Below are 27,825 nucleotides of genomic sequence, written 5' to 3' on the forward strand. Positions count from 1 at the left end.
GAACTCATACAATAGCCAAAAAAATCCAATTAAAAAATAAGCAGAAAATCTGAATAATTTTTCCAAAGAAGACATACAAATGGTACATGAAAAGATACTCAACATCATTCATCATCATAAAAATTCAAATAAAAACCACAATGAGGTATCATCTCACACTTGTTCTGTCTTACCTTTTCAAGTACAGGAATTCTAACAAGCATTGGCACAGATGTGGAGAAAAGGTGACCCTTGTGCACTCTTGATAGGACTAAACTGATACAGCCACTATGGAAAACGGTATGGAAGTTCCTCAAAAAATTAAAACTAGAATTATCATATGATGCAGCAATCTTACTTCTGGGTATATATCCAAAGGACATGAAATCAGGACCTTGAAGAGATATCTACACTCCCATATTTGTTGCAGCATTATTCACAATAGTCTAATATGGTAACAACCATTGATAGATGAATAAAGAAAATGTGACACAAACATACACACACACACAAATATTATTCCATTGGATATCCACAGCCATATGGACAAAGGAAATGTGATACATACATACGTACACACAAGTAACAGAGGATTACTCCACCATGAGAAAGAAGGAAATCCTGACATTTGTGACATGAATGGACCATGGGGACATTTCACTTAGCATAGTGAAGTAAGTCAGAGAACAGTAATGTATGATCTCACTCATATCTGGAATCTAAAAATGCTGAACTCATCGAAACAGGAGAGTCAAACGGTGGCTACCAGGGACTGGGAGGTAGGAAAAATTGGGAGATGTTGGTTAAAGGGTACAAATTTCCAGTAATAAGATGAATAAATTCTAGGGTTCTAATGTACAACATGTTGACTATAGTTAACAAGAGGCCCGATGCATGAAATTCGAGCACTGTGTGTGTGGGGGGGGGGGGGGGGGTGGCGGGGGGGTCCCTCAGACTAGCCTGCACACTCTTGCAGTCTGGGACCCCTCAGGAGATGTCCATCTGCCAATGGGCCTAAGCCAGCAGTCGAACATCCCTCTCGCATTCCAGGACCCCTCACTCCTTACTGCCCACCTGCTCGCTCCTTACCGCTCAGCTCGCTGCTCCTTAGCACTGCTGCGGAGGTGGGAGAAGCTCCAGCCACCGCCACTGCGCTTGCCAGCCATGAGCCCGGCTTCTGGCTGAGCGGCACTCCCCCTGTGGGAGCACACTGACCATGAGGGGGCAGCTCCTGCGTTGAGCATCTGCCTTCTGGTGGTCAGTGCACATCATAGTGACTGGTCATTCCACCATAATGGTCGCTTAGAGTTTCATTATATAGATGGAACTACCTGATAGTCAATGTGCCCCCCTGAGGGGTCCCGGATTGCAAGAGGACGCAGACCAGGCCAAGGGACCCCCACCAGTGCACAATTGGGGCCAGGGAAGGACGCGGGAGGTTGGCCAGCCAGGGAGGAACCATGGGAGGGCTCCAGGGTGTGTCTGGCCTGTCTCATTCAGTCCCGATTGGCTGGACCCCAGCAGCAAGGAAGATAGAAATAGGACAATAGCCACAGGGAGACACAGATTAAGGGAGGACTTTTGTCTTTGTTCTAAAGATAGAAAAGCCCTGAAGATGGATGGATAAGTTCTGATGGGAGGATCTAGTACCAAAGGAGACACTGAAAATAGTATGTAAGAGAAAAGAACTGATAGGATAAGGCCACTGAAAAGGTAACTGGTCAGATGCACTGGTCAGAGCATCTGCCCCCTGGTGGTCAGTGCACGTCATAACAACTGGTCGACCGGTCGACTGTCTGCCCCCTGGTGGTCAGAGCACGTCATAGTGAGCGGTTGAGTAGCCTTAGCATATCGTTAGTATATTATGCTTTGATTGAATGGACGACCAGACACTTAGCATATTAGCCTTTTATTATATAGGATAGTGTATTATATACTAAAAAGTTGCTAAGAGAGTGGGTCTTAAATGTTCTTGCCACAGAAAAGAAATAGTAATTATGTGGATAATGAAGGTGTTAGCTTAACTCAAGCATGTCAAACTCAAAGGCTAACACAGGGCAAATAAACAAGGTTTAAGTTTATGTGGGCCGCAAAAAAACAAAGGCTCCAATTTTCATAGAAACATAGGTTTATTTCGATAGAGACATGCTGAATACAAAGGGTTAAAATAAATGAGTAATCGTTAACATAAAATAATAGAACATTTTAATAAAAATTAGTATTTTCTCTTGAATATTAGCTTATCAGACACTGAATAACTGCATAAATTAATAAGCGTAACACAAATAAACCTATTTTTCTTGTTCTCCGAAAGCAACCAAACAAGTCAGTATAAGACTAATGCCATGACAATCAGCTGCTAAAATATTCACTGCTAGTATGAGTGGAGAGAAATGGTGCACCTGCACTTAAAACACGTAAGGGAAATGAATGCAGCACGATTATAGCAATCAGTCATTAGTTAACGTTGTAGTTCGTTAGTAATAACTAGAGGCCCAGGGCATAATATTCGTGCACTGGAGGTGGGGGGTCCCTCAGCCCGGCCTGTGCCCTCTCACAGTCCAGGAAGCCCACGATGGATAACCCCAAAGAGGTAGGCCTTGCCCACCTGGCCGGGGCTCCATAATTGATCACCGCGCACAGGAGGCCATGCCCACCTGGCCGGGGGTCCGTGACTTATCACTGCGCACAGGGAGCTCCTACCCATTCAGCCAGGACTCCGCAATTGATTACAGCACAGAGGGAGGCCCTGCCCACCCTGCCAGGGCTCTGCAATTGATCACTGCACAGAAGGAGGCCCTGCCCACCCTGCAGGGGCTCCGTGATTGATCGCCGCACAGAGGGAGGCCTACCAATCGCATTGCGCCCGCTTTGGCTGGCCTGGCACCAGTGCATGTCATAGCATGATCATCCGGACGGTTGTTCTGCTGTTCAGTCGTTTGGTCGATTTGCATATTATGCTTTTATTATCATAGATTATGTATAACAGGATATTGTAAAAATTAAGTTACAAAATTTTTATTAATATGTTTCTTACAGCCGTAACCGGTTTGGCTCAGTGGATAGAGCATCGGACTGCAGACCGAAAGGTCCCAGGTTTGATTCCGGTCAAGGGCATGTACCTTGGTTGCGGGCGCATCCCCAGTAGGAGGTGTGCAGGAGGCGGCTGATCAATGTTTATCTCTCATCGATGTTTCTAACTCTCTATCCCTCTCCCTTCCTCTCTGTAAAAAATCAATAAAATATATATTTAAAAAAAAATGTTTCTTACATACCACTATATTGGGTGGGCCACAAAAATATTCGTTATGGGCTGCATGCAGCCCGTGGGCCGCGAGTTTGACATGCTCGGCTTAACTAATGCTATGGTGCTAATCATTCTGTAATATGTAATTGTATCAAATCAACATGTTGCGCACTTTAGACTTACACAATGTTATATCTCAATTATCTCTCAATAAAGCTGGAAAAATTTAAAATAAGAGAAAGCAGTTTAGAGTGAAATAGTAATAGAAACCAAGACAGTAGGGCCAAAGATGTGAGAAGAAATTCCAGAGTGTGGCATCATGGAAGCCAAAGGAAAAGAATATTGCTGAAAATGTGAGGGGGAAAAAAGTTACAGAGCATTTATAGTGACATAGACGTCACTGATTACCTTAGAAAAACAGGTTTAGTGAACTGAGAGGCAGAGAGGTAAATTAAAATGTGTTAAGTAGAGGACAGGAAGATAGAAATAGGACAATAGCCACAGGGAGACACAGATTAAGGGAGGACTTTTGTCTTTGTTCTAAAGATAGAAAAGCCCTGAAGATGGATGGATAAATTCTGATGGGAGGATCTAGTACCAAAGGAGACACTGAAAATAGTATGTAAGAGAAAAGAACTGATAGGATAAGGCCACTGAAAAGGTAAAAGGGTTGTATTCAGCAATGTGCATCTATGTGGAAAGTGGGGAAGGAATGGCCTTAGCCAGAGGAATGGATACCACATCTCCATTCCTATCAGGCAGGAAGGAGAAGAGAACTGGGGTAGAACCAGGTAGGTATGGTATACATAAACTTAGTGGGCAAAGTTGAGGGAGTTCTGCTTGTTCAGGAAGATATGTGGTCATAAAATCCACCTCCATTGCTGAACATTTAGGTTGCTTTGAATCTGTCACTAAAAACAGAAGACTTAGGTCAAAGGGTAAACACTTTTCTAAACCACTGAATTTCTATTGCCAAATAGAAAAAAGGTTTTCCTATTTACATTGTCCCTATTTACACTGTTCTCCTCATACTGGATGACTATCTATTCCCCACTCCCCAGTCTTTCTGCTTGGCATGTACTCTCATGATTGTTAAAAATATCTTAAGAGGAAAACAACTGAACTTTTTAATGGTATTAGGTTAAGGGTAAATTCAAGCAGGCTTTATTTAAATATCGTTTAAAAACATCATCCCATCAAATCACATAATAAAGATACGCACCTTTCAAAATGAAGTTGGAGATCAGATTTACTATTACCATTATAGACAAAAGTGTAATAAAATGGCAAACAGCCAAAGAAATAAAGGTGGGTCATAAGAAACAACTTCCCAATAAAGAATATTATAGAAAAGTCTTCCATGAGAAACTTTTTGAATAGGATTCAGTAACAATCATTTGTCTGAGCAGAGGACAGAATCCTTTGATTACCTGAAAATCATTTGCAATTCAGATCAACAAGTAAAATCACCCACCAATGAAGTACACAAGTGCATTCTGCCACTGAACCCCCACAAGCTACATGTTTTGTGCCAAAACCTTTTCTTCACTAAGACCTTATCATCACTAAGCTGAAAGCCAATGAGAATGAAGATAACAACCTAGATCTGGGTCAGGAATTATTTTTATTTCAGGTGAGGTACTGCACAACTCTCAAAGGGCAGGAGAAACAGGTCTTTCTTTCTTACCTTTACCATGAACGTGAAGTCTGTTAAGGCTGGGGAGTACACAGCCCCACCAGCACATGGGCCCATGATCAGAGAAATCTGAGGGATGACTCCGGATGCCATGACGTTCCTCTGCCAAAAGAGAAAGGTAAAGATATCTGGTTACAGAGATGTTTGAGGCATTATGTGCAGAAAGATAAAGGCAACAATAAAACTACTCTTGGCTTTTACTCACAGAAATTCTATCCTAGAGGCAAGAAACCTGATTAGTTTCTTCCAAAACTATATATGCAATTTGTCCCCATAACTAGCGGAATAGTTGGCCTATTACTTTCTGGGGCAAATACCCTCTCTCCTCTCCCTCCTTGGCAGTAGTTCCCCAAAGCTCCACCAGAACACGAGCTCATATAGAGCCCTACCACTCTCACCCCAGCTCCAAACACACCTGAGGCCCAGCACCCCCGGTCCACAAAGTTATCTGGAAGGATGAATGAGAGCCTTGGGCAGGACATGCAGTAACAACTCCTGGCGCCATGACCTGTATTTGGAGTCCTTTGACAACCTCCACAGAGGGGACCCAGCAGTTATAAGGCAAGGCTAAGAGGCAGATGCTACTTCACTCAGAGTCTTCAAGGTCTGCCCCCCTCCCACTGTCCCCAACTAGAGCATATGGGAAGACATAGGTAGTAGGAGCCAGAAAGGCTCCATGAAGATAATGTTGTTGTGAAGGGCCAAGCCTCAGACCGCTTCCTAGGAAAGACAAGATTGGGGTTGGAGGACCCAGGCAAGATAAGAGCCCAATGTCTCCTTGCCCAACCCCCGACTTCTTTCCTTCTCCTGAGCTCTATCAGCTTAAAAAAAGAACGCCTCCCCCCCCCCCCCCCCCCCCGCTACTTTTAGCACGGCCGTGGCTCTCAGATCAACTTCTATAAATCACAGGACACAGCTTAAGGACATTACAAAAGGGCATCTATCTATAGAGAGAAAATTCTGGGAAGATGGCGGAGTTGGAAGCACTAGGCATCTATCTTCCTTTTTTTTAAATATATTTTTATTGATTTGAGAGAGGAAGGGAGAGGGAGAGAGATGGAAACATCGATGAAGAGAGAATCACTGATTCTGGGCATCGGGTACAGCAGGATGGTGGAGCAGGTGAGCGGGGGGTGCCAGACCAAGGCAGGGCGCGCGCCAGTTGCTGTCATCGGGGCAAGCCTGTGATTACTGAAAATTCTTTGCTCCCACACACCGTGGTCCCGCTGGCACTCACACCCGCTGCCAGCGCCAGAGCTGCTGCTCGCACCCACTGCCAAAGCTGGCCCCACTTGCACCCACAGCCAGCGCCACCATTCACACCTGCTGCCGGCACCCAGTGCTGGTCCCAATCGCTCGGTGCTGTCAGCGGTGCAAGCGGCTGATGCTGGCTCCGATCATGCCTGAGGGCTTCTCCACCTCCCCCTGCTCCTGAGGAGTGATCGGGGCAGCAGCCACCGCTCGCACCCACTGCTGGCACTGGTCCCAATCGCTCCGAGCTGTCAGCAGGTGCAAGCAGGGCTGGCGCCATTAGCACGTCGGGGCAGCAGGAGCAGGGCTGACAGCAGAGAGGGGATTGGGGGCCACGGTGGGAGGGCCGGTCAGGGGTATGGAGTATGGGCCAAGACCCACCCCTGTACCCACCGCAGCCTCACGGCCCACAGTTCCTTTCAAGGTGCACGAATTCATGCACTGGGCCCCTCGTAAATAAGTAAATTAAGTGCTAAGTTTAAAAAAAAAAAAATCAATTGTGTTTCCTCACGCTTGCAAACAACCCAAAAAGGAAATTAACAAAATTCCACTCACAATAGCATCAAAAAATAATAAAATATTTAGGTATAAATAACCAAAAAAGTGTAAGACATGCACCCGGCCAGCGTGGGTCAGTGGTTGAGCATCAACCTATGAACCAGGAGGTCACGGTTTGATTCCCGATCAGGGCATATGCCCAGGTTGTGCGGTAGATCCCCAGTGTGAGGTGTGCAGGAGGCAGCCAATCAATGATTCTCTCTCATCATTGATGCATCTCTCTCTCTCTCTCTCTCTCTCTCTCTCTCTCTCTCTCTCTCCCCATTCCTCCCTCCCTCCCCCCTTCCTCTCTGAAATCAAAAAATATATTTTTTAAAAGTGTAAGACACACATGCTAAAAATTATAAAATATTGTTGATATACAAAGGGGATCTAAATAAATGGAGAAATATTCCATCCACATGTATTAGAAGACTCAATATGTTAAAATATAAAATTTTTGCGAATTGATCTACAGACTCAATACAGTTCCTATCAAATCTCAGGAGGCATTTCTGTACAGCTGACAAAGATGCAACATTTTATATGGAAATGTAAAGGACCCAGAAGAGTCAAAACAATTTTTAAAAGAACAAGATTGGAGGATTTTACACAACTTCAAAACCACTAGAAAGCTAGAGTAATCAAGATAGGGTGGTGCCCTAGCTGGTTTGGCTCAGTGGATAGAGCGTCAACGTGCAGACTGAAGGGTCCCAGGTTCAATTCTGGTCAAGGGCACATGCCTGGGTAGCGGGCTTAATCCCCATTAGGGGACGTGCAGGAGGCACCAATCAATGATTCTCTCTCATCATTGATGTTTCTATCTCTCTTTCCCTCTCTCTTCCTCTCTGAAATCAATAAAGATATAGTTATAAAAAATAAAAAAAAGATAGGGTGGTTATGATGTAAGAATTAGCATACAGACCAATGGAAAAGAATCGACTCGAAAAATAAACCCTTACATTTATGGTAAACTGATTTTCCAAAGTGCCAAAACAATTCAATGGAGAAAGAATAGTCATGTCAATAAATCGTGGTGAGACAAGGTTGAATTTAGACCCTGACCTCACACCATATGCAAAAATTAACTCAAAACAGATTACAGAATATAAGAGAGCCAAACCTAGAAAACTCCATAAAAAAACATTGAACAAAATCTTCATGATTTTGTATTGGGCAGAATTCTTACATCCTATCTAATAATAGACAAACATGGTAATTAACCGTACCTCCGACACGCTTCCCATTGGCTAATCAGGGCGATATGCAAATTAACTGCCAACCAAGATGGCGGCCAGCAGCCAGGCAGCTGAAACAAACAGGAGGCTTGCTTGCTCCAGTGATGGAGGTAGCCAAGGTTCCCCGCCTGCAGCTGCCAGCCTCTGAGCTACACTCTGAGAAACAATGTTGCAATTATGGAAGCTAAAAAAAACCCAGAAACCTGCTTTCAGCCAGCCGGGCCTCAGAGCTGGAGCTGCAACAGTGTTTCAATTATAGAAGCCAAACAAACCCAGATACCTGCTTTCAGCAGCTGAGGTCTCAGAGCTGGAGCTGAGCCTCAGAGCTAAAGCCAGCTCTCAGTTCCAATGACAGCCATAGAAGGTAAATAAATCCCAGAATAAAAACAAAAAAAAAGAAAAAAAGGAGAGGTTGGGAGCTTCAGTCACCCGCCAGCCTGAAAACGGCCCTCAGCCCCTCACCCAGACTGGCCAGGCACCCCAGTGGGGACCCCCACCCTGAAGGGGGTGTGACCAGCTGCAAACAGCCATCAGCCCCTCATCCAGGCTGGCCAAGCACCCCAGCGGGACCCCACCCTGATCCGGGACACCCTTCAGGGCAAACCAGCTGGCCCCCACCCATGCACCAGGCCTCTATCCTATATAGTAAAATGGTAATATGCAAACTGACCCTAAAAGCAGAATGACTGAATGACTGGTCACTATGACACACACTGACCACCAGGGGGCAGACGCTAAATGCAGGAGCTGCCCTCTGGTGGTCAGGGCGCTCTCACATGGGAGGAGCTCTGCTCAGCCACAAGCCAGGCTGATGGCTGCCAGTACAGCAGTGGTGGTGGGAGCCTCTCCTGCCTCCTCAGCAGCGCTAAGGATGTCCGGATGTCCAACTGCAGTTTAAGCCTGCTCCCTGCTGGCAAGTGGACATCCCCCGGGCTGCCGGGCTGCCAGAGGGATGTCTGATTGCCATCTTAGACCCAATCCCCCAGGGAGCGGGCCTAAGCCAGCAGGTGGTCATCCCCTAAGGGGTCCCAGACTGTGAGAGGGCACAGGCTGGGCCGAGGGACCCTCCCCTCCCCCCCCCCCCCGAGCGCACAAATTTTTGTGCACCGGGCCTCTAGTATGACTATAAAAAGCATGGTCCATAAAAGAAAAAATAAATTGGACTTCAAAATTTAAAGCTTTATACACTTCAAATGCCACCATCCTATATAATAAAAGGCTAATATGCAAATTGTTCCCTCAGGAATTCGACCGACTGGGAGTTCAACCTCTCACTAGGACGTGCGCTGACCACCAGGGGCGGTGTGGAACAAAGGTCCCAGCCGGCAGCTGGAAGGCCCCGATCAGCCCGGATCGCCAGCCAGGCCTAGGGACTCATGCACAAATTTTGTGCACCATTAGTTAAGAAATAAAAGAGAAGCCACAGACTGGGAGAAAATATTTGCAAATCATCCTAATAATAGACAAACATGGTAATTAACCGTAACTTCGCTACCCTTCCCATTGGCTAATCAGGGAGATATGCAAATTAACTGCCAACAAAGATGGTGGTTAACTGCCAACAAAGATGGCGGCTAATTTGTATACGTAGGCTCAATGATGGGAGGCGAAAGGGGAAGGACGGAAGAATGGTGATCGGAAACCCAGGCGGTAGGCAAGAGCCGGATGGCAGGGTAAAGGCACTTTGCCCTGCCCCCTGCCCTAGATCCAAGAACCCGGGAAAGGCCCGCTCCGCAGCTGGTGATCAGAGAAGCCGGGCGGGGCAGAGAGGAGGCCGCCAGTGTCTGCCTCTTCCCTGCCCCCCACCCCGGTGGTGATCGGTGACCCCTCAAGGCAGGGAGGGACCCAGAACACAGAAGTCATCCTGCCTGGCCGCGGGGGACCTGATCGCATCCCCAGCAGCGAGGCAGGGGGGACCCAGAACACACGGAAGGCGTCCTGCCTGGCTGCGGGGAACCTGATCGCATCCCCAGCAGTGAGGCAGGAGGGACCCAGAACGTGGAAGCCGTCCTGCCTGTCTGCAGGGGACCTGATCGAACCCCCGGCGACAAGGCAGGGGGGACCCAGAACACACGGAAGGGGTCCTGCCTGGCCTTGGGGGACCTGATCGAACCCCCAGCGATGAGGCAGGGAGGGACACAGAACACACGGAAGCCGTCCTGCCCAGCTGCGGGGGACCTGATCGAATCCCCGGCGGTGAGGCGGGGGGGACCCAGAACACGCGGAAGCCGTCCTGCCTGGCCACAGGGGACCAATCATGTCCCTGACGATGAGGCAGGGAGGGACCCAGAACACGCGGAAGCCAGGTCTTTTTTTTTTTTTTTTTTAGATTATGTAATTATTTATTACAAATAAACGGTGGTTTCACATCTGTCAAACACGGGTCCTCTTTTTATATGAGTGTGCACGTTCTGATGTACAAGAAAGGGTCATGTGCTTAGTTCGTCCATGCAAAGCTCACAGGTACATCACTAAATACTTTAAAAATAGAAGGATCTCTTTTTGAACCAATCTGTTTAGATTCAGGATTAGTAAAACAGTATGGAACTAATGAAATATAGTGATAGGAATTAAGAAGTGTGACACTGATGGTTCTGGGTATGTGAAGGGTGAGGGACAGAAGGGTATACATGGCCTTCCCTTCAGTTCTGCTGGAGAGATGAGCTCGGAGGGCCCAAGCTGCTCCATGCCCAGAGGAGGTGGGTGTGGTCAGGGGCTCTGTTTCAGAACTTCTTGCCAAGCAGAGACCTTACCAGACCCACAGGAACCTTTTTACTCCAGAAAACAGAAACAGCCAGTTCCCAATGGGCATGGGAAAACCAGTGTCCCCTCCTGTGCACGGTGTCCTGATGGGGTGACGGGGAAGGTGGGCGAGGGGAGCAGTGCAGAGTTGTTAGGCAGCTGGAGTGGGAGTGGAAAGGCCATGAAATGTCCACAGTCCTGGCTGAGGGATTAGGGCTGATTCTCTCGGGAAGGGAATATTCCATGGGTGGAAGGTTTACAGGCTCAGGGTGGGCTGTGTGTTAGTTTGGGGCAAATCCCTCAACATTCCTGCTGCCAAGCCCTCAAAGGAATGAGGCAGAGGCACCCCTTACCCCCAAGACCCCTTCGTGGACATTTTAGCATCTACGTGATTTTTAATCCTTTCAGGGAGACTTTCTATCCTGCAGTCCCATCCCATCCCACTGTTGCTGTTTGTCTGCCAGCTGGGTCGAGCATCAAGGGAAAGGGGGGTTTATACTTACTGAAAGACTACTGACCCTACTGGGAAACCAACCTGTTTACTGTACTGTTGTAAATATCGTACCCTTTATATCCTGTATATTGGCTTCTTTTAAATAAAGTGAAATGTCTTAGAAAAAAAAAAAAAGGCAAGGCAAGGCGGGACCCAGAAGACCCATATGGGGAGTGCCACTCAGCCAGAAGCTGGCTCATAGCTGGCCAGTGCAGTGCTGGTGGCAGGAGCCTCTCCCACCTCCGTGGCAGCACTAAGAATGTCCAACTAATGGTTTAGACCTGATCCACTGGGGGCCTAAACCTTTAGTTGGACATCCCCCGAGGGCTCCCTGGCTGCCAGAAGGATGTCTGACTGCAAGGTTAGGCCTGATCACCGGGGAATGGGCCTAAGTCGACAGGTGGACATCCTCCAAGGGGTCCTGGACTATGACTGGGCACAGGCCAGGATGAGGGACCCCCTCCTCCGAGTGCACAAATTTTTGTGCACCGGGCCTCTAGTATATCCAATAAAGGACTAGTATCTAGAATACATAAAGAACTCTTAGCCCTGGCCAGTGTTCTCAGTGGTTAGAGCATTGACCCATGCATATAGTGTCACAGGTTTGATTCCCAGCCAAGGACACCTACTTCGGTTGCAGACTCAATCCCTGGCCCAGGTTGGGACGTGCGTGGATGCAACCAATCAATGTGTCTCTATCATATTGATTTCTCTCTCCCCGCTCCACTCTCTCTAAAAATAAATGAAAAAATATCCTCAGGTGAGGATTTTAAAATTTTTAAATTTAAAAAAAAAAAAGATATGCACTTGTAGTGGGGTTGGATGAAAAAGGTGAAAGGGATTAAGAACAACAAATTGTAAGTTATAAAAATAGTCATGGGAGAGGGTAGAGGAGGTGGGAGAGAATAATAGGGGAAAAAGGGACATATGTAATACTTTCAACAATAAAGATTTATAAAAAAGAAAAAAATAGTCATGGGGATGTAAAGTACAGCATACAAAATATAGTCAATAATATTGTAATAACTATGTATGGTGTTGGATACTACACTTACCAAGGTGATCACTTTGTAAGGTATAGAAATGTCTGATCACTGCCATAGCCAGTTTGGCTCACTGGATAGAGCATTGGCCTGCGAACCGAAGGGTCCTGGGTTTTATTCCAATCAAGGGCATGTACCTAGGTTGCAGGCTCCTCCCTGGCCTGGGCCCTGGTCAGGGCTCATGCAGGAGGCAACCAATCAATGTGTCTCTCTCACATCGATGTTTCTCTCTGTCTTTCCCTCTCTCTTCCACTCTCTTTAAAAATCAAAGGAAAAATATCCTCGGGTAAGGAGATATATATATATATATGTGTATATATATATATATATATATATACACATATATATATATACATATATATATATATATATATATGTATATATATAATCTCTATGTTGTGTACCTGAAACTAGTATAATATTGTATGTCAACTATAATTGAAAGTAAATTTTTAAAAAGACACCCACTCTTAGGTACCTACCTAAGGGTAATAAAAACATAATGTCCACACAAAGAGTTATACACAAATATTCACAGTATTTTTTGAAAAGTACCCTTACTGCATTGTATAAATTTGTAATCACATATATTCTTGAACAAATAATAATAAAGTATAAGATTATAATGCAACTGTCCATAGAGAGTTGGTATGTCTCCTTCATAGTACTGGTAGCACATTTTCTACCCTGCCAATCTCGTCATCTCAAAGGCCCTTTTTAATTTATAATTTATAGTATTTGATTCTTGCTTTATTATTTATAGCATTAACTCTTGAGTTTATCTTCTTACAAGCTTATCCAGTAACTTTTTTTTTTTTCCAGTAACTTTTAAAATATTCATTTTATTTTACCTTTTTCCCCCACCTGACTAGCACTAGTTAAGTAATCTGTCTGGTTAGATGGGGAACCTTTTTCTGCCAAGGACCATTTGGATATTTATAACATCATTTGAGGGCTCTACAAAATTATCAACTTAAAAATTATCCTGCTATATTTGTTCAAACATTTAATTAACTCACCACTAATTCCTTGGCAGGGCAGACCAAAAGATTTCATGGGGCCCTAACCAGTTTGGCTCAGTGGACAGAGCGTCGGCTTGCAGACTGAAGGGTCCCAGGTTCGATTCCGGTCAGGGACACATGCCTTGGTTGCAGGCACGTTTCTAACTCTCTATCTCTCTCCCTTATTCTCTGTAAAAAATCAATAAAATATATTAAAAAAAAAAAAAAAAAGACTTTGCGGGCCTTAATATGGTCTATGGGCTGGACATTCCCCACCCCTGCCCTGAAGGAAAGTAACCTTGCCATAATCAATCTGCTTTTTGGCCTAGTATAACTTCCTGGTTCCTGCTCCCTTCTGACCATAAAAGTTTTCATTTTGTACAGCTCCTTGGAGTTCCTTTCTTTTCATTACTGAAGTCTATCAAATATTTATTTTTTTAAATTTCCCTTCTCCTTTTTCACCTGTTCCCCACCCCCCTTCCCTCTGGCAACCATCAATTTGTTCTGTTTCTATGAGTCTGTTTTTGCTTTGTTTGTTCATTTGCCTGGTTTTTTAGATTCCATAAAAATGAGATCATACGGTATTTGTCCTTCTTTGACTTACTTCACTTAGCATAATACCCTCTAGGCCAGTGATGGCGAACCTATGACACGCGTGTCAGAGGTGGCACGCGAACTCATTTTTTTGGTTGATTTTTCTTTGTTAAATGGCATTTAAATATATAAAATAAATATCAAAAATATGTCTTTGTCTTACTATGGTTGCAAATATCCAAAAATTTCTATATGTGACACGGCACCAGAGTTAAGTTAGGGTTTTTCAAAATGCTGACACGCCGAGCTCAAAAGGTTCGCCATCACTGCTCTAGGTCCATCCATATTGTCGCAGTTGACAATAATTCATTCTTTATTTATTGGTGGAATATTAATACAATATAATATTCCGTGTGTATGTGTGTGTGTGTGTGTATCACATTTTCTATCAATTGACAGATTAATTTCTATCAATTAATCTACTGATGAACAACTAGGTTGCTTCCATATCTTGGCTATTGTAAATAATGCTGCAATAAATATAGAGGCGCATATATCTTTTTGAATTAGTGTTTTCATTTTCTTCAGACATATATCCAGAAATGAAAGTTCTTGTCAAGTGACAGTTCTAGTTTTAAGTTTGCGAGGAATCTCCATACTATTTTCTCTAGTGACTACACCAATTTATAATCCCACCAACAGTGCATGAGAGTTCCCTTTTCTTCACATGTTGCCAATACTTAATATTTGCTGAATTCTTAATAGCCATTCCGAAGGTGTGAAGTGGTATCTCATTGTGGTTCTGATTTGCATTTCCCTGATAATTATTATATCCATATAATAGAATAGCCTATATAATAAAAGTGTAATATGCAAATCGACTGAATGGCAGAACAACGGGTCACTATGATGCGCACTGACCACCAGGGGGCAGACGCTCAATGCGGGAGCTGCCCCCTGGTGGTCAGTCAGTGCGCTGCCACAGGGGGCAAGCCCAGCTGCAATGGCAGGAGCCTCTCCCCGCTCCGAGGCAGTGCCAAGGAGCAGTGAGCCAGGATCACAGCTGGCAAGCGTAGCAGTGGTGGCAGGAGCCTCTCCTGCCTCTGCTACAGGCGGGCAGTAAGGAGCAAGGCGTCCCAGACTGCAAGAGCCCCGGACTGCGAGAGGGATGTCTGACTGCCGGCGTAGGCCCAATCCCCCGAGGGGAGCGGGCCTAAGCCGGCAGGCGGACATCTCTCAAGAGGTCCCAGACTGTGAGAGGGCACAGGCCAGGCTAAGGGACTGCTCCCCCAGTGCACGAATCTCATGCATTGGGCCTCTAGTTCATCAATAAAAAGGAATGTACCACTGATACATAGCATAATATTTGTTGAGGTTCAGTCATATTGTACTAAGTGAAAAGAGTCAGATGCAAAAACTGTAAAGAGAAAGCTGATCAGTGTTTGCCTTCAGCTGGGCAGGCATTGACTGCAAAAAGGCATGAGGGACCTTTTTGGAGGGAAAGGTTCTGAAACTGGATTGTGTTAATGGTTACCAAACTCTATAAATGTATTAAAAAATCACTGAACTATATGCTTACAAGGGATTGATTTTATGGTTTGTAAATTATACCTCAATAAATCTGATTTTAAAAAATATGTCAAAATCATGAAGGACAAAAACTGAGGAACTGTTCCAGTTTAAAGAATATTTAAGAGATAAGACAACTAGAGGCAGTACTTAATCCTGGATTGTATCTGAGCCAGTGAGGGAAAAAATAGCTAAAGCCCTGCCAGCTCGGCTCAGTGGATAGAGCACTGGCCTGCAGACTGAAGGCTCCCAGGTTCAATTCCGGTCAAGAGCACACACTTCGGCTGCAGGCTCGATCCCTGGCCCTGGTTGGGGTGTCTGCAGGAGGCAACCAAATGAAGTGTCTCTCGCATCAATGTTTCTCTCTCTCTGTCTCTCCCCCTCCTTTCCACTCTCTCTGAAAATCAATGGAAAAATGTCCTCGGTTGAGGAGTAACCAAAGAAAAAAAAATTAGTTATAGAGAGCTTTATTAAGATCATTTGATGAAATATGAATAAGGACCATGGATAAAAATAATATTGATGAATCAATGTTTAAGTTTCTTGATTTGTATTATTATACCCTGGTTATACAAGGGAATGTGCTTTCTTAGGAAATACACAATGAAAGATTTAAGAGATAAAGAAGGCACAATCTCTAATTTACTCTCAAATTTTTCAAAAAAAATGTAACATACAAATATGTAAAATATGGAGAGAGAATGATAGGGCAAATGGGCAAAATGTAAACAAGAAGTGAATCTGGGTAGTGGACAAATAGGAATGCCTCATACTCTTTTGCAATTTTTCTATGAAGTTTGAAATTATATCAAAATTAAGTTACAAAAAATAACAGTACAGGCAGGAAGAAGTGAGTGGAGGTAGAAGTATGACAAGCAATACTAGCAAGCAATTAATTAATGCAGATCTTAAAAGTCACTAAAGCCTATCCCCTGACAACAAGAGAAAACCCAACTGCCCCAGATAAGTTAGTCTAGATGACATTCTAAAATCCTGACAAGCTCTAAAATGTAGCGGTTTACTGCCACTTCTCTCAGGGCCACTCTTTCTTTCCTTCATTTCTGACACAAGCATGACTTCCAGGCGAGGGGCCAAAGTAGACCTTCCAGGCCTAAACTGTTCTAGCTAAGCCACCAAAAAAAAACTAATTCTCCCCAGTGGCTTATCCCTGGAGTTCAAGTTTAGAGATTAAAAAGCAGGTTTGCCCTGACCAGTTTGGCTCAGTGGATAGAGCGTCGGCCTGCAGACTCAAGGGTCCCGGGTTCGATTCTGGTCGAGGGCATGTACCTTGGTTGCGGGCACATACCCAGTGGGGAGTGTGCAGGAGGCAGCTGATCAATGTCTCTCTCTCATCGATGTTTCTGACTCTCTGTCCCTCTCCCTTCCCCTCTGTAAGAAATCAATAAAATATATTTTAAAAAAATTAAATAAATAAATAAATAAATAAAAAGCAGGTTTAAGGTCTATAAAGTGGCTTCTCAACTAACACAAGTGCTCCCACAACTAATAGAGTACCTTACAAAAATTTAAGCACACATTTTTCTGAGTGATCACGAAGGGCAGTAGCCAAGGATAAAAACCCTCATAAGCCTGCAGGACAGGGGATGACAAGAACAGCTGCCCTGATTATAAACAATGTTTGTCTGTCTCCTTCCTTCCTTCCTCTCTTTCCTCCCCTCCCTAGAAATGCTGAACTGTCTCTTTTCTAAAGTTTCCATCTGGCAGTATCTCTCCCTCTCACCCCAATCTCCCTTACTATCTCTCTCACAATATACTTCCAACTTCAAATAATGCACTTAATTCCTTTTTTGTTTCTTTTCATTTCTTTTTCTTTAATGTCGTCTGTGTAAACAGGAAGATGTCTGAAATGTTGCTCACCACATACTTCTGAATGGTAGGATTCGGGTGATTTCTTTCTTTTTGTACTACATGATCTTGTGTTTTAACCAAAAAATAAAAAGCAATGCATTTTTTAAAAAATTCCTATTCTAGCAAATCAGTTCATTTGAACCTTTTATATTCTCACCCTTGCTTTTGAAAAAAATATATATTTAAGTGACTTTCTCTTATGAATGATCTTGAATTTTGCTTCCCCAATGAGTGGCCCTGTATGGGGGAAAAAACAAAAACCCTCCCCACCTGCTTTCTCTTGCTTTTCATCCACCTTTCATGCCACCCCTGGTGATACAGGAGGAAGCTATGGAACAGACACAATGGGGCAGAGAACAATGAGAGATAGGAAAGCTCTGACCAGGACACAGCTTAGAGAACTAAGCCCTGTGCTGTTTTACTCTCTATTCTGTTGACAGGTATCTCACCAGAAAGATGTCTGCGTAGCCAGCCAAAGACTCTACTCCCTCTTGAATCCGTGCTCCCCCAGAGTCATTCAGTCCAATCACTGGAGCCCCCACTGTCATGGCCTGGTCCATGATCTGAGAGAGCAGAGAAACCTTTTGTGAGACAACCGATCCTGTTACCAAATACAGCATTTACAAAGCACCGCAGTGTTTCCTGGACAATGTTCTGAGGGCACTTTTCAAAACAGAGTAGCACTGGCTTCATTCCCATGATGATTGGGTATCATCATGGAAGACAGAGAACCATATTTTAAAGGGCTAAAGACACCCAAACATCCAAGTGCCAAAGCACTTCCCATTAGCAGGGGATGATACTTCTCATGGCATTTCTAGAGCCATAGGCTGAGGCTATAGCCATGCACCACATAACAATATTTAGTCAATGATGGACCACATATATAACAATGGTCCCGTAAGATTATAATGCTGAAAAATTCCTATTGTGCAGTGATGTCACAGTTGTTGTAATATGATAGCACAGTGCATTACTCACGTGTTTATGGTGATGCTGGTGTAAATGCCGGTCCTATAAAAGTATAGTAGCACAGCCCTGGTCAGTGTTCCCAGAGGTAGACCATCGGCCCAAACACTGAAGTGTCTTGGGTCCAATTCCCGGACGAGGGCACATACCTGGGTTACAGGTGTGATGCCCAGCCCAGCCAGAAAGCATGTGGGAGACAACCGCTGTGTCTCTCTCACATTGATGTTCTGTGTATTTTTTCTCTTTGCCCCCCTCCTCCCCCCGCCCCACTCTCTGTAAAAAAATCAATGGAAAACGTATCCTCCAGTGAGGATTAACAACAATAAAATAGTACAGTACATAATACTTGATAATGAATGACTATGGCACTGGCTAATGTATTTACTATACTATACTTTTTTAAAATCTTTATTGTTGATACGATACTATACCTTTTATCGTTATTTTAGTGTGCACTGTTATTCTTGAAAAAAAAGTCTGTTATAAAACAGTAAGCTGGTAACACCAGCAGCAGCTTCATACATCTTGCGCTTGATGCGTCTCTTGATTTTATCATTTTTCTCTTGTGCTTGATTTAATCCCATGTTGTTTTGTACAATAACATGCTGTGCAGGCTTGTAGCCGAGGAGCAATAGGCTATGCCATATGGCCTAGGTGTGTGGGAGGCTATGCCGTCTACATTTGTGTAAGTACATTCTGATTTTATACAACAAAACCGACTAACAATGCATTTCTCAGAACACCGCCCATTAAGTGGCACGTGACCGTAATATTTTTTAGCAGCCAGTCGTGTTTCCAGTTACTCTTTTGAAAGAACATATAGTAGACAGAATGGCAAAGAAGTATTTTCATGAAAGTAAATGTGGACCCATCTGTTAACCTGAGGCCGGGCTCAGGCCTGCTTTTACTTCTGAGACAGATTACCCTCATGGGTTAGTAGCTGACAGCCTAATGAACAATATTCCTAATAGCCCTTGACAGTTTACAAAGCACTCTGACTTCCATTATCTCATTTAACAATCGTAACAGGGGAAGTAAAAGAGAAAAATTAGAAGGTTTAAAAGTTAAGTGATTGGCTCAAGGTCTCAGGAGTAATAAATGACAGGACCATGTCTAAAATCCAAGTGTTCCATTACATAGGAAAGCCCTGTCTAGCTACTAACAGTCAACTCTACTTTTACTCCAAAATTCTCTAAATATGATCTCCACTTTTATTCACCTCCAAAGCATCTTATCTCCAGCACTGTTATTAAAACACCATCATGTAATCCTTGCAATGCTCTTTATCTTTTAGCACCTGGACTCTCCACCGAGGCCATGGGGTCCTCAGAACCCCAAGGCATCTGTGAAAGGATTTGAGGGACTCAATGAACTTGGATGGGAAAAAAATTTACATCTTTATCTTTAATACCTTTACCCGATCTTTAGCGTTTCCTCAATTATGAATACAGACCAAAAAACACCTAAGTACTAGAAATACCTGTGACTTTGTCATTAACAGCAACCACAGATATTTCCGTGTCACATTCAAGTTGTTGCAAATATCTTGAAATATTTTTATTCATGCCTATTTGAAATTATAGCACATTAGACCCACTGCTAAATCTTATTTAATGCATTAACAAAGCACATATATTACAAATGTGATGTTTTTAAAATTTTATTTTTAATTTATGTAGTCCTATGTATTTTATTTGAAGCATGTAAAACAATGAGAGTCCAGGCTTCAACGGCCTGCCAAAGAGATCCATAGTACAAAAAATGTCAAGAACTCCTGCCCTGGACTGAAGGGACCATATCTTTCTTACCTCTGTCCCATCCCACATACTGAGTGTCTTACACCCCAAAGATACTCAATATGTACTATGTAACTGAGGAAAGTACTGGGTTTGTTGTTACTATTAAATACTTACTTTGCAGATCTTTTGGGCATGTGCTCCTGACAGACTGCCTCCGAAAACTGTAAAATCCTAAAAAGTAAATAAATCAACAAATAAAATATAGTGACTAACCAGAGATGAAGAGCCGGTAGTAGGAAGAAATAAAAAATTCATAAAGTTTATTTTTAATATATTTTATTGATTTTTTACAGAGAGGAAGGGAGAGGGATAGATAGTTAGAAACATCAATCAGCTGCCTCCTGCACACACCCTACTGGGGATGTGCCCACAACTAAGGTACATGCCCTTGACCGGAATCGAACGTGGAACCCTTCAGTCCACAGGCCAGCACTCTATCCACTGAGCCAAACCAGTCAGGGCTCATAAAGTTTTTAAAGGATTTCCAGAAGTGAAAAAAAAATTTAAGTCTGATTTATAAATTATCCCACAGAATAGTGAAAATTTTATATATATATATCTCAAAGTCAGGCAATTCTATTACTAGGAAACATTTGCTGGTTTGACAAGGGAGGTAAAAAGTGAATCAGAGACCTCAAAGCTTCCTTTTGCTTATGGGTTTTCATTACCTTCTGATGTGGAGGGCTTCTTTGAAGAAACAACCCCCTTCCTAAACACTCCCCCAAAAGACAGAGGGAAATTAAAAACACATGATGGCCAAAAAAGGAAGAGGAAACAACAGAAAAGAAACTGGACAAGTTTGAATTGAAAGCACAAGAAGCCCTAACCAGTTTGGCTCAGTGGGTAGAGCGCAGGCCTGTGGACTGAAGGGTCTCGGATTTGATTCTGGTCAAGAGCACATACCTCGGTTGTAGGCTCCTGCCAGGCCTGGGCCCTGGTCAGGGCACAGGCAGGAGGCAGTCAATCGATGTTTCTCTCTCATATCGGTATTCTGTCTTTCCCTCTCTCTTCCACTCTTTCTAAAAATCAGTGGAAAAATATCCTCAGGTGAGGAAAATAAATAAATAAATAAATAAATAAATAAATAAATAAATAAAAATAATAAATAAATAAATGAATGAATGAATGAATGTAAAAAAGAGGGAACCAATTGGAAGAAAGCACAAATAAAAGCCTACGCACCTGCCCAGGGAGTAACCATAAGGGAGGGACAATCCGGGAACCCTGGAAAGTGTGTGGGGTGGGGGGCGCAAATTAATGCAAAGTCTGTGTTAGGAGCAGTTACACCCCACAGGACCTCATGTTCACTTTTGAGAGGAGAAAGCTTTATTCTCTAAATAAATTTAACCACAGGAGGCTTTGGCCAGATGGCTCAGTTGATTGGAGTGTCATCCCATGCACCAAAAGGTTGTGGGTTCGATTCCCAGTGGGGGCATGTATGGAAAGCAACCAATCAATGTTTCTCTATCTATCTTTCTATCTATCTCCCCCATCCCCCTTTCCTCTCTCTATAAAATCAATTAAAAAAATAAAAACATCCTCACATGAGGATTAAAAAGTAAATAAAGAAAGAAACTTAATTTAACCAGAGGTGTTCTGGACTCACCATCTCTAGCAACAAACAAAGAAAAAGGTGAAACTGAAAACAGATGAGATTAGGATCCTGGACACCAAGCATGTCAAACTCAAAGGCTAACACGGGCCAAATAAACAAGGTTTAAGTTTATGTGGGCCGCAAAAAACAAAAACTTCAATTTTCATAGAAACGTAGGTGTATTTCGATAGAGACATGCTGAATACAAAGGGCTGAAATAAATGAGTAATCGTTAACATAAAATAGAACATTTTAATAAAAATTAATATTTTCTTGAACATTAACTTACTAGACACTGAATAACTGCACTAATTAATAAGCATAATGCAAATAAACCTATTTTTCTTGTTCTCTGAAAGCAAAATATGTCCTGTTGCGCATACCAAACAAGTCAGTCCAAGATTAATGACGTGGCAATTGGCTGCTAAAATATTTGCTGCTAGTATTAGTGGAGAGAAATGGTGCACCTGCACGTAAGGCGTGTAAGGGAAATGAATGCAACACGATAATGGCAATCAGTCATTAGCGAATGTTGTAGTTCATTATTAATAATTATGTATAACAGGATATTGAAGCCGAAACTGGTTTGGCTCAGTGGATAGAGCGTCAGCCTGCGGACTGAGAGGTCCCTGGTTCGATTCCGGTCAAGAGCATGTACCTGGGTTGCGGGCACATCCCCGGTGGGGGATGTGCAAGAGGCAGCTGATCGATGTTTCTCTCTCATGGATGTTTCTAACTCTCTCTATCTCTCTTCCTTCCTCTCTGTGAAAAATCAATAAAATATATTAAAAAAAAAACTAAAAAAAAAAACAGGATATTGAAAAAACTAAGTTGCAAAATTTTTATTAAAACGTTTCTTACATACCGTTTTGTTGGCTGGGCTGCAAAAATATTCCTTGTGGGCCACATGCCGCCCGTAGGCCGCGAGTTTGACATGCTTGCTGAACACTCAATGATGAACCGGATCGGTCCCTCCTTTCCCCCTATTCCCCTCCCCTACACACCTACAACCAATTATCAGGTAAGAGACTGAAGCTGTTACTGTGGAAAAACAGAAGCTCCCCAGGAAAAATGCCTACGGATATTGAGGCAGGATAGTAAGACACTAGGAAAATGCCTTGGCAAGCGGAATAGGGAAACTCAGAAATTGGCCAAGTAATTTACAGCCAGATACAGAAGGTCCCTTCCCTACAGATAACATCTTGACCTCAGTTGTATTTCAGCCCCAGGCCAAGAAAAGCAGCAAAACCAGGTGAGAGACACGAGGACCAACTACAACTATGATGACTAATAACCCCGTGCCCTGGCACCGACCAATCAGTGGAGACCACGACCCTGAAAGGATACACCTGGAAAAGCTGATGAATATTCTATTGAGATCCTTCCATAAGATCTTCCCTAAACTCCCAGCCTTTAAAAACCCTCAAAATGAAGGTCCCAGAGCTCTCTCTCCCTCTCTGGAGTATACCTTCACCTTTCCCTTTCCCCTCTTCTTCCCCTACAGGTGAGCATCCCCTAAACCAGGGGTCCTCAAACTACGGCCCGCGGGCCACATACAAATACAAATATTGTATTTGTTCCCGTTTTGTTTTTTTACTTCAAAATAAGATATGTGCAGTGTGCATAGGAATTTGTTCATAGGTTTTTTTTAAACTATAGCCCAGCCCTCCAACGGTCTGAGGTACAGTGAACTGGCCCCCTGTTTAAAAAGTTTGAGGACCCCTGCCCTAAACTAACTCTAAGGGACTCCACGAGACTTACAACCGGGGAGCAATAGGCACCTGCAGCTAGTCCAGGGCTAACCCCCAAACCTGTCTCCAAGACCCCCTTTTCTTTGACTTCTCAGGGAGCCAAAGCAGCCCAGCCTAGGCTCATTTCTTTCCTATAACATTTCTAAAAACCCAAAGCAGCCCCGCCTAGACTTCTCCTATAGCTCCTTCTATCCTAAACCCTTCCTTGTTTTAGCTTTTTCCTCCCTTCCATTCCTCAAAAAAAAAAGAAAGAAGAAAAATTCAGTGGCTTGAAACAACATATATCACCTTACAGTTCTGTAATTTAAAAGTCCTACACTGGTGACTCAGTTGGTTGGAGCTCGTCCCATACACCAAAAGGTTGTGGGTTCAATTCCCAGTCAGATATCTAGGTTGCTGGTTCAATCCTGGTCAGGAAACATACGGGAGGCAACTGATTGATGTTTCTCTCTCACATCCATGTTTGTCTCTCTCTAAAATCAATAATAAATAAATAAACAAACAAACAAATATCCTACATGGGTCTCACTGGGTTAAAATCAAGGCTAGCAGGGCTATGCTCTTTTCTGAAGGCTCCAGGGAATAATCTGTTTGTTTGTTTTTTGTCTTCTCCAGCTTTTAGAGATCTTCCATATTCCTTTGTTCATGACCCCCTCTTCTAAGCCAGTAACTACAGATCAAGGCCTTCTCCCATCTCCTATGCCTCCTTCTCTGCCTCTCCCACTTTTAAGGACCCTTATGGTTACACTGGGCCCACCTGGATAACCCAGGCTACTCTATTTTAAGGTCAGCTGATTAGCAACATTAATTCCGTCTACAAGGTTAATTCACCTTTGCCATGTAAGGTAACATATTCACAGGTTTCAGGGATTAGGACATCTTGGGAGGCCATATTCTTCCCCCTATATTCTCCTATGGCAGTGATGGCGAACCTTTTGAGCTCGGCGTGTCAGCGTTTTGAAAAACCCTAACTTAACTCTGGTGCCGTGTCACATATAGAAATTTTTTGATATTTGCAACCATAGTAAAACAAAGATTTATATTTTTGATATTTATTTTATATATTTAAGTGCCATTTAACAAAGAAAAATCAACCAAAAAAATGAGTTCGCGTGTCACCTCTGACACGTATGTCATAGGTTCGCCATCACTGTCCTATGGTCTTAGTGTGAAGACACTGTATGTGTTTTGATTCAGCCTGATAAAACTTGTTTGAACATTTTCATGAAAGCCAAAAACGCAGGGGCCTGTGGTGCTGAGTCAAGTCCCCTCCACCCCGGCTGCATCAGGGTCTCTCAGGTCCACACACCCTACCCAGGACTAGCTGCCCTCCAGGCACACAATCAACCTGCCTAGACTTAAAGATTACTGACCTGTGGTCCTCCCCCAAAGAGCTAGGGATCTGTCTCCCTAAGAAAAACACAAAGTATAATACTAAGTACATATGCACTGAAAAAGAGAAAGTAAATCCCTCATCTGCCCCAAACTACATGCAAGTTCTCATTTCCCAAACTGTTTTCTCTTCACATATTTTGCTCCTGGCTCTGCCCTGGAGGAAAGCCCCACCTCTTGCAGTTACGACATACCTGACTGAAGATGTAAACCAATCTTCCGTTGATTCGGCCACGGCCAGTGACAACACTGTCTCCAGGAAACTACCAAAAAAATTTAAAAAATAAACGTTAAAAGACACAAATGTTTCTTTTAATAAGTTTATAGTAATTATGACCCAATGAAAGATGCCCCCCCAAAAAACCACCCCAAATTCTTTAAAATTCAATAGGAATTAGGAACACAAAGGAATATCCCTTCCCCCCTCAGCTAGTACAAAGCTACTGCTTTAACAGAAATGGAGGGTGCTGTAGTCTTAGGCCTCATCTTCTTCCTAAAAGCAGAATTATCAAGAGACCCTCTAGGGCTGTCACTACCAAAGGCTAACAGGAAGGAAAGACATTAAAAAAAAAATGGCAACTTCTACAAACCCCACCCCCCACCCACAAACCTTAAAAAGGCAAACCTATCATTGTGCTTGGAATCCTGGCAATTACTGTGGCCCATAATAGCCCAAATGGAGCCAGCTGGTCTGATGCCAAGTTTACAAATCTTTGGTCTCAAACACCATATATGCAGACCTGAAGAAAGCTGAGCAAAGAACTCTGCACACGCATGGAGAGCACCCATCTAAAGGAAGAAGTGTCAGTGACTCTGACCTCAAAAACTCCAAGGCAGACAAAGAGAAAAAAAGAAAAGAAAAACTCCAAGGCATAAACTTAGTGTGTGAGAGGCCAGTGGTCAGTCTCTAAGGGTCTCTGATGCCATCAGAGCAGAACGCAACCTGAAGATTTTCTCTCCTTTCCTTCCAAGTTTGTCATCCTATACATCTGAGAACTCTGAACCCACCACCAGAGCCTTAGGAGCGGAGCCAGAGTCCCACTGCACAATGTATTAGCAGTCCACTCACATTCCTTCATCTGCAGACAAAGGTAAGTGGGGGACCTGGAGGCCACCGTAGTGCCTCTCCAGAGGCATTCCTGCATTCTAGGGCCCGAAAGCATGAAAATGTTTCAATGTATCCCAAAGGGGTCGCGACCCACAGGTTGAGAACCGCTGCCTTAGACTGTCAAAAAAAAAATGACAATAGCCAACACAACAATAGCTGTCCAGTGTGAATGAGTCAAAATTATACCTATTTTCTTGTCAGATCAGCAAAAAATATAACATTTTTTTGGTATGCCGCAGAATTTCAGTAATTAGTTTATGTGTGACATGAGACAGAAAAGGTTGAAAATCTTTGGGTAGGCAGCAAGGCCACAGCAGGAAAGTACAACTTGGAGGCTCACAACACCATTGTGAACAGATACCTTATTCTTATCAGCAGCCATTCCGAAATCTGCACATCTGTGTTCCACAAACATGTCGCTCTCCACAAAACTGTCAGGGTCCAGCAAGAGACTGATCCGCTCTCTCGCCGTTAGCTTTCCCTAAAATGCAACAAAAATCATTCAGTGATGTCACCACAGACAAAGTCAGTAAGCAAGGAGTGCTCATAGGAGGGTCAGGAGAACAAGTTTGGCCCCTTCACCTCATGTGAAAGCCTATACTCACTCCATCAACCTAAGAGACAGGTGTTATCAGTCGACTTCACCTAGTTAGAAAATCAGAGTAGACAGAGTGCTCCAGGAGCCACCAACTGTGGAAGGCAAATATCCTATATAATAAAAGTGTAATATGCAAATCAGCCAAACGGCCAAACAGTGGAACACCCATCCCACCAACCATCCAGGAACACGTTATGACACCCACTGGCACCAGCCAAGGCGGGTGCATTGGGCTGGCCATTGCCCCATGATCACGGTGCAGAGGGAGGCCCAGGCCACTGGTCAGGGTGCCTGTGGCTGGAGGGAAGCCGGTGCCAGCAGTCAGGGAAAGGAAGGCCTACTCTTGCACAAATTTCATGCATCAGGCCTCTAGTATATATATATAAAAAGAAAGAAACTGTCACCTTTAGACCCTTGTCAAATGGGCATTTACAACACCGAACTCAACACTCAATTCAGACTCCCAGGCTGGTTCAAATCTCCTCACTGAAGATCCCAGGCTTCCACCCCAGTCACCTCCCCCACACTTGTGAGCTATGCATGCTTCAGTGCCCTTCACCTCTAAAAATTTCACTTCTGCACTTTCCAGGTTGGTTATTCAATTCATCCAGCAAATCGGTCCAGACTCACACATGTCAGGGACGCAGTAAGCAAGTGTAGTTTGAACTCCCAGATAACCTACTGATCTGGACTTCAGTTTCCCCTGCTGCTAAATGGCCCACCCAGCATATATATCTCCATCAACGCCTGGGCGGTGGGCAGCAGTGCCTAGGCTGCTCACTGCAGCCAAAGATATAAACTAACATGAACACCCCCAGAAAAACCACCTACCTCCGAAGCGTGCCTTTCCTACCCAGCAGGTCGATGCACGCGGAGACCCTGAGATCCTGAAGGGGCTTAGCTGGTGTTCTGGGGACAAAGTCCCCCAAGTTCCCTGCATGCACCACACCACCCCCACCCCCCACCCCAGGTTAATGTAAGAGTTTGCTTATGTTACTTCCCCTGCCACCTGTCTCGATTTTACTGCTTCCATAATGGAGCAAGAACCATTCTTTCATGGGGCATGAGAAGAATAAGTATAATTTTTAAAGATGAAGTGCCTGTCATTGCTTCACTATCTCTATTTTAACAATAAGATTGCGAGGGGAGAATTATTACTATCCTGTTTAGAATAAATTGACTCCTAAAGGTTAGTAACTTGTCCAAAAGTTTATAGCTGTTGAGCGGAGAGCCAGGCCCGCCTAACAAACATTCCAAGCGAAAGCAGAAAGTGATAAAGCACGTCGGGGCTCCAGGGGGAAGGCAACAAGTTCTCAAGGTGAACATTCTCGCCCCCGCCCCTCCTCAGCTTTGCGCGGATTGGCTGGGAGGCCTCGGGCGCCGGGAGCCGGGCGCCCTGTGATAGGTCGCGAACG

General features: G+C 43.9%; 1 protein-coding gene across 1 annotated transcript in view; it reads right to left on the bottom strand.

Moving 5' to 3' along the window:
* Positions 1-27,825, bottom strand: part of PCCB (propionyl-CoA carboxylase subunit beta) — a 55,484-nt gene that overhangs the window by 27,406 nt on the left and 253 nt on the right. Inside the window, exons 2-6 of the mRNA XM_081106168.1 lie at positions 26,174-26,293; positions 24,899-24,967; positions 20,082-20,138; positions 17,649-17,762; positions 4,914-5,024 (exon numbers count right to left, since the gene is read on the bottom strand). Of these exons, the coding sequence (XP_080962294.1) occupies positions 4,914-5,024; positions 17,649-17,762; positions 20,082-20,138; positions 24,899-24,967; positions 26,174-26,293 (471 nt within the window). The remainder of the gene's footprint in view (positions 1-4,913; positions 5,025-17,648; positions 17,763-20,081; positions 20,139-24,898; positions 24,968-26,173; positions 26,294-27,825) is intronic.

The sequence above is a fragment of the Myotis nattereri genome (assembly GCF_964212035.1).
Source record: "Myotis nattereri genome assembly, chromosome: 14".
In the NCBI taxonomy this organism is placed as follows: domain Eukaryota; kingdom Metazoa; phylum Chordata; class Mammalia; order Chiroptera; family Vespertilionidae; genus Myotis; species Myotis nattereri.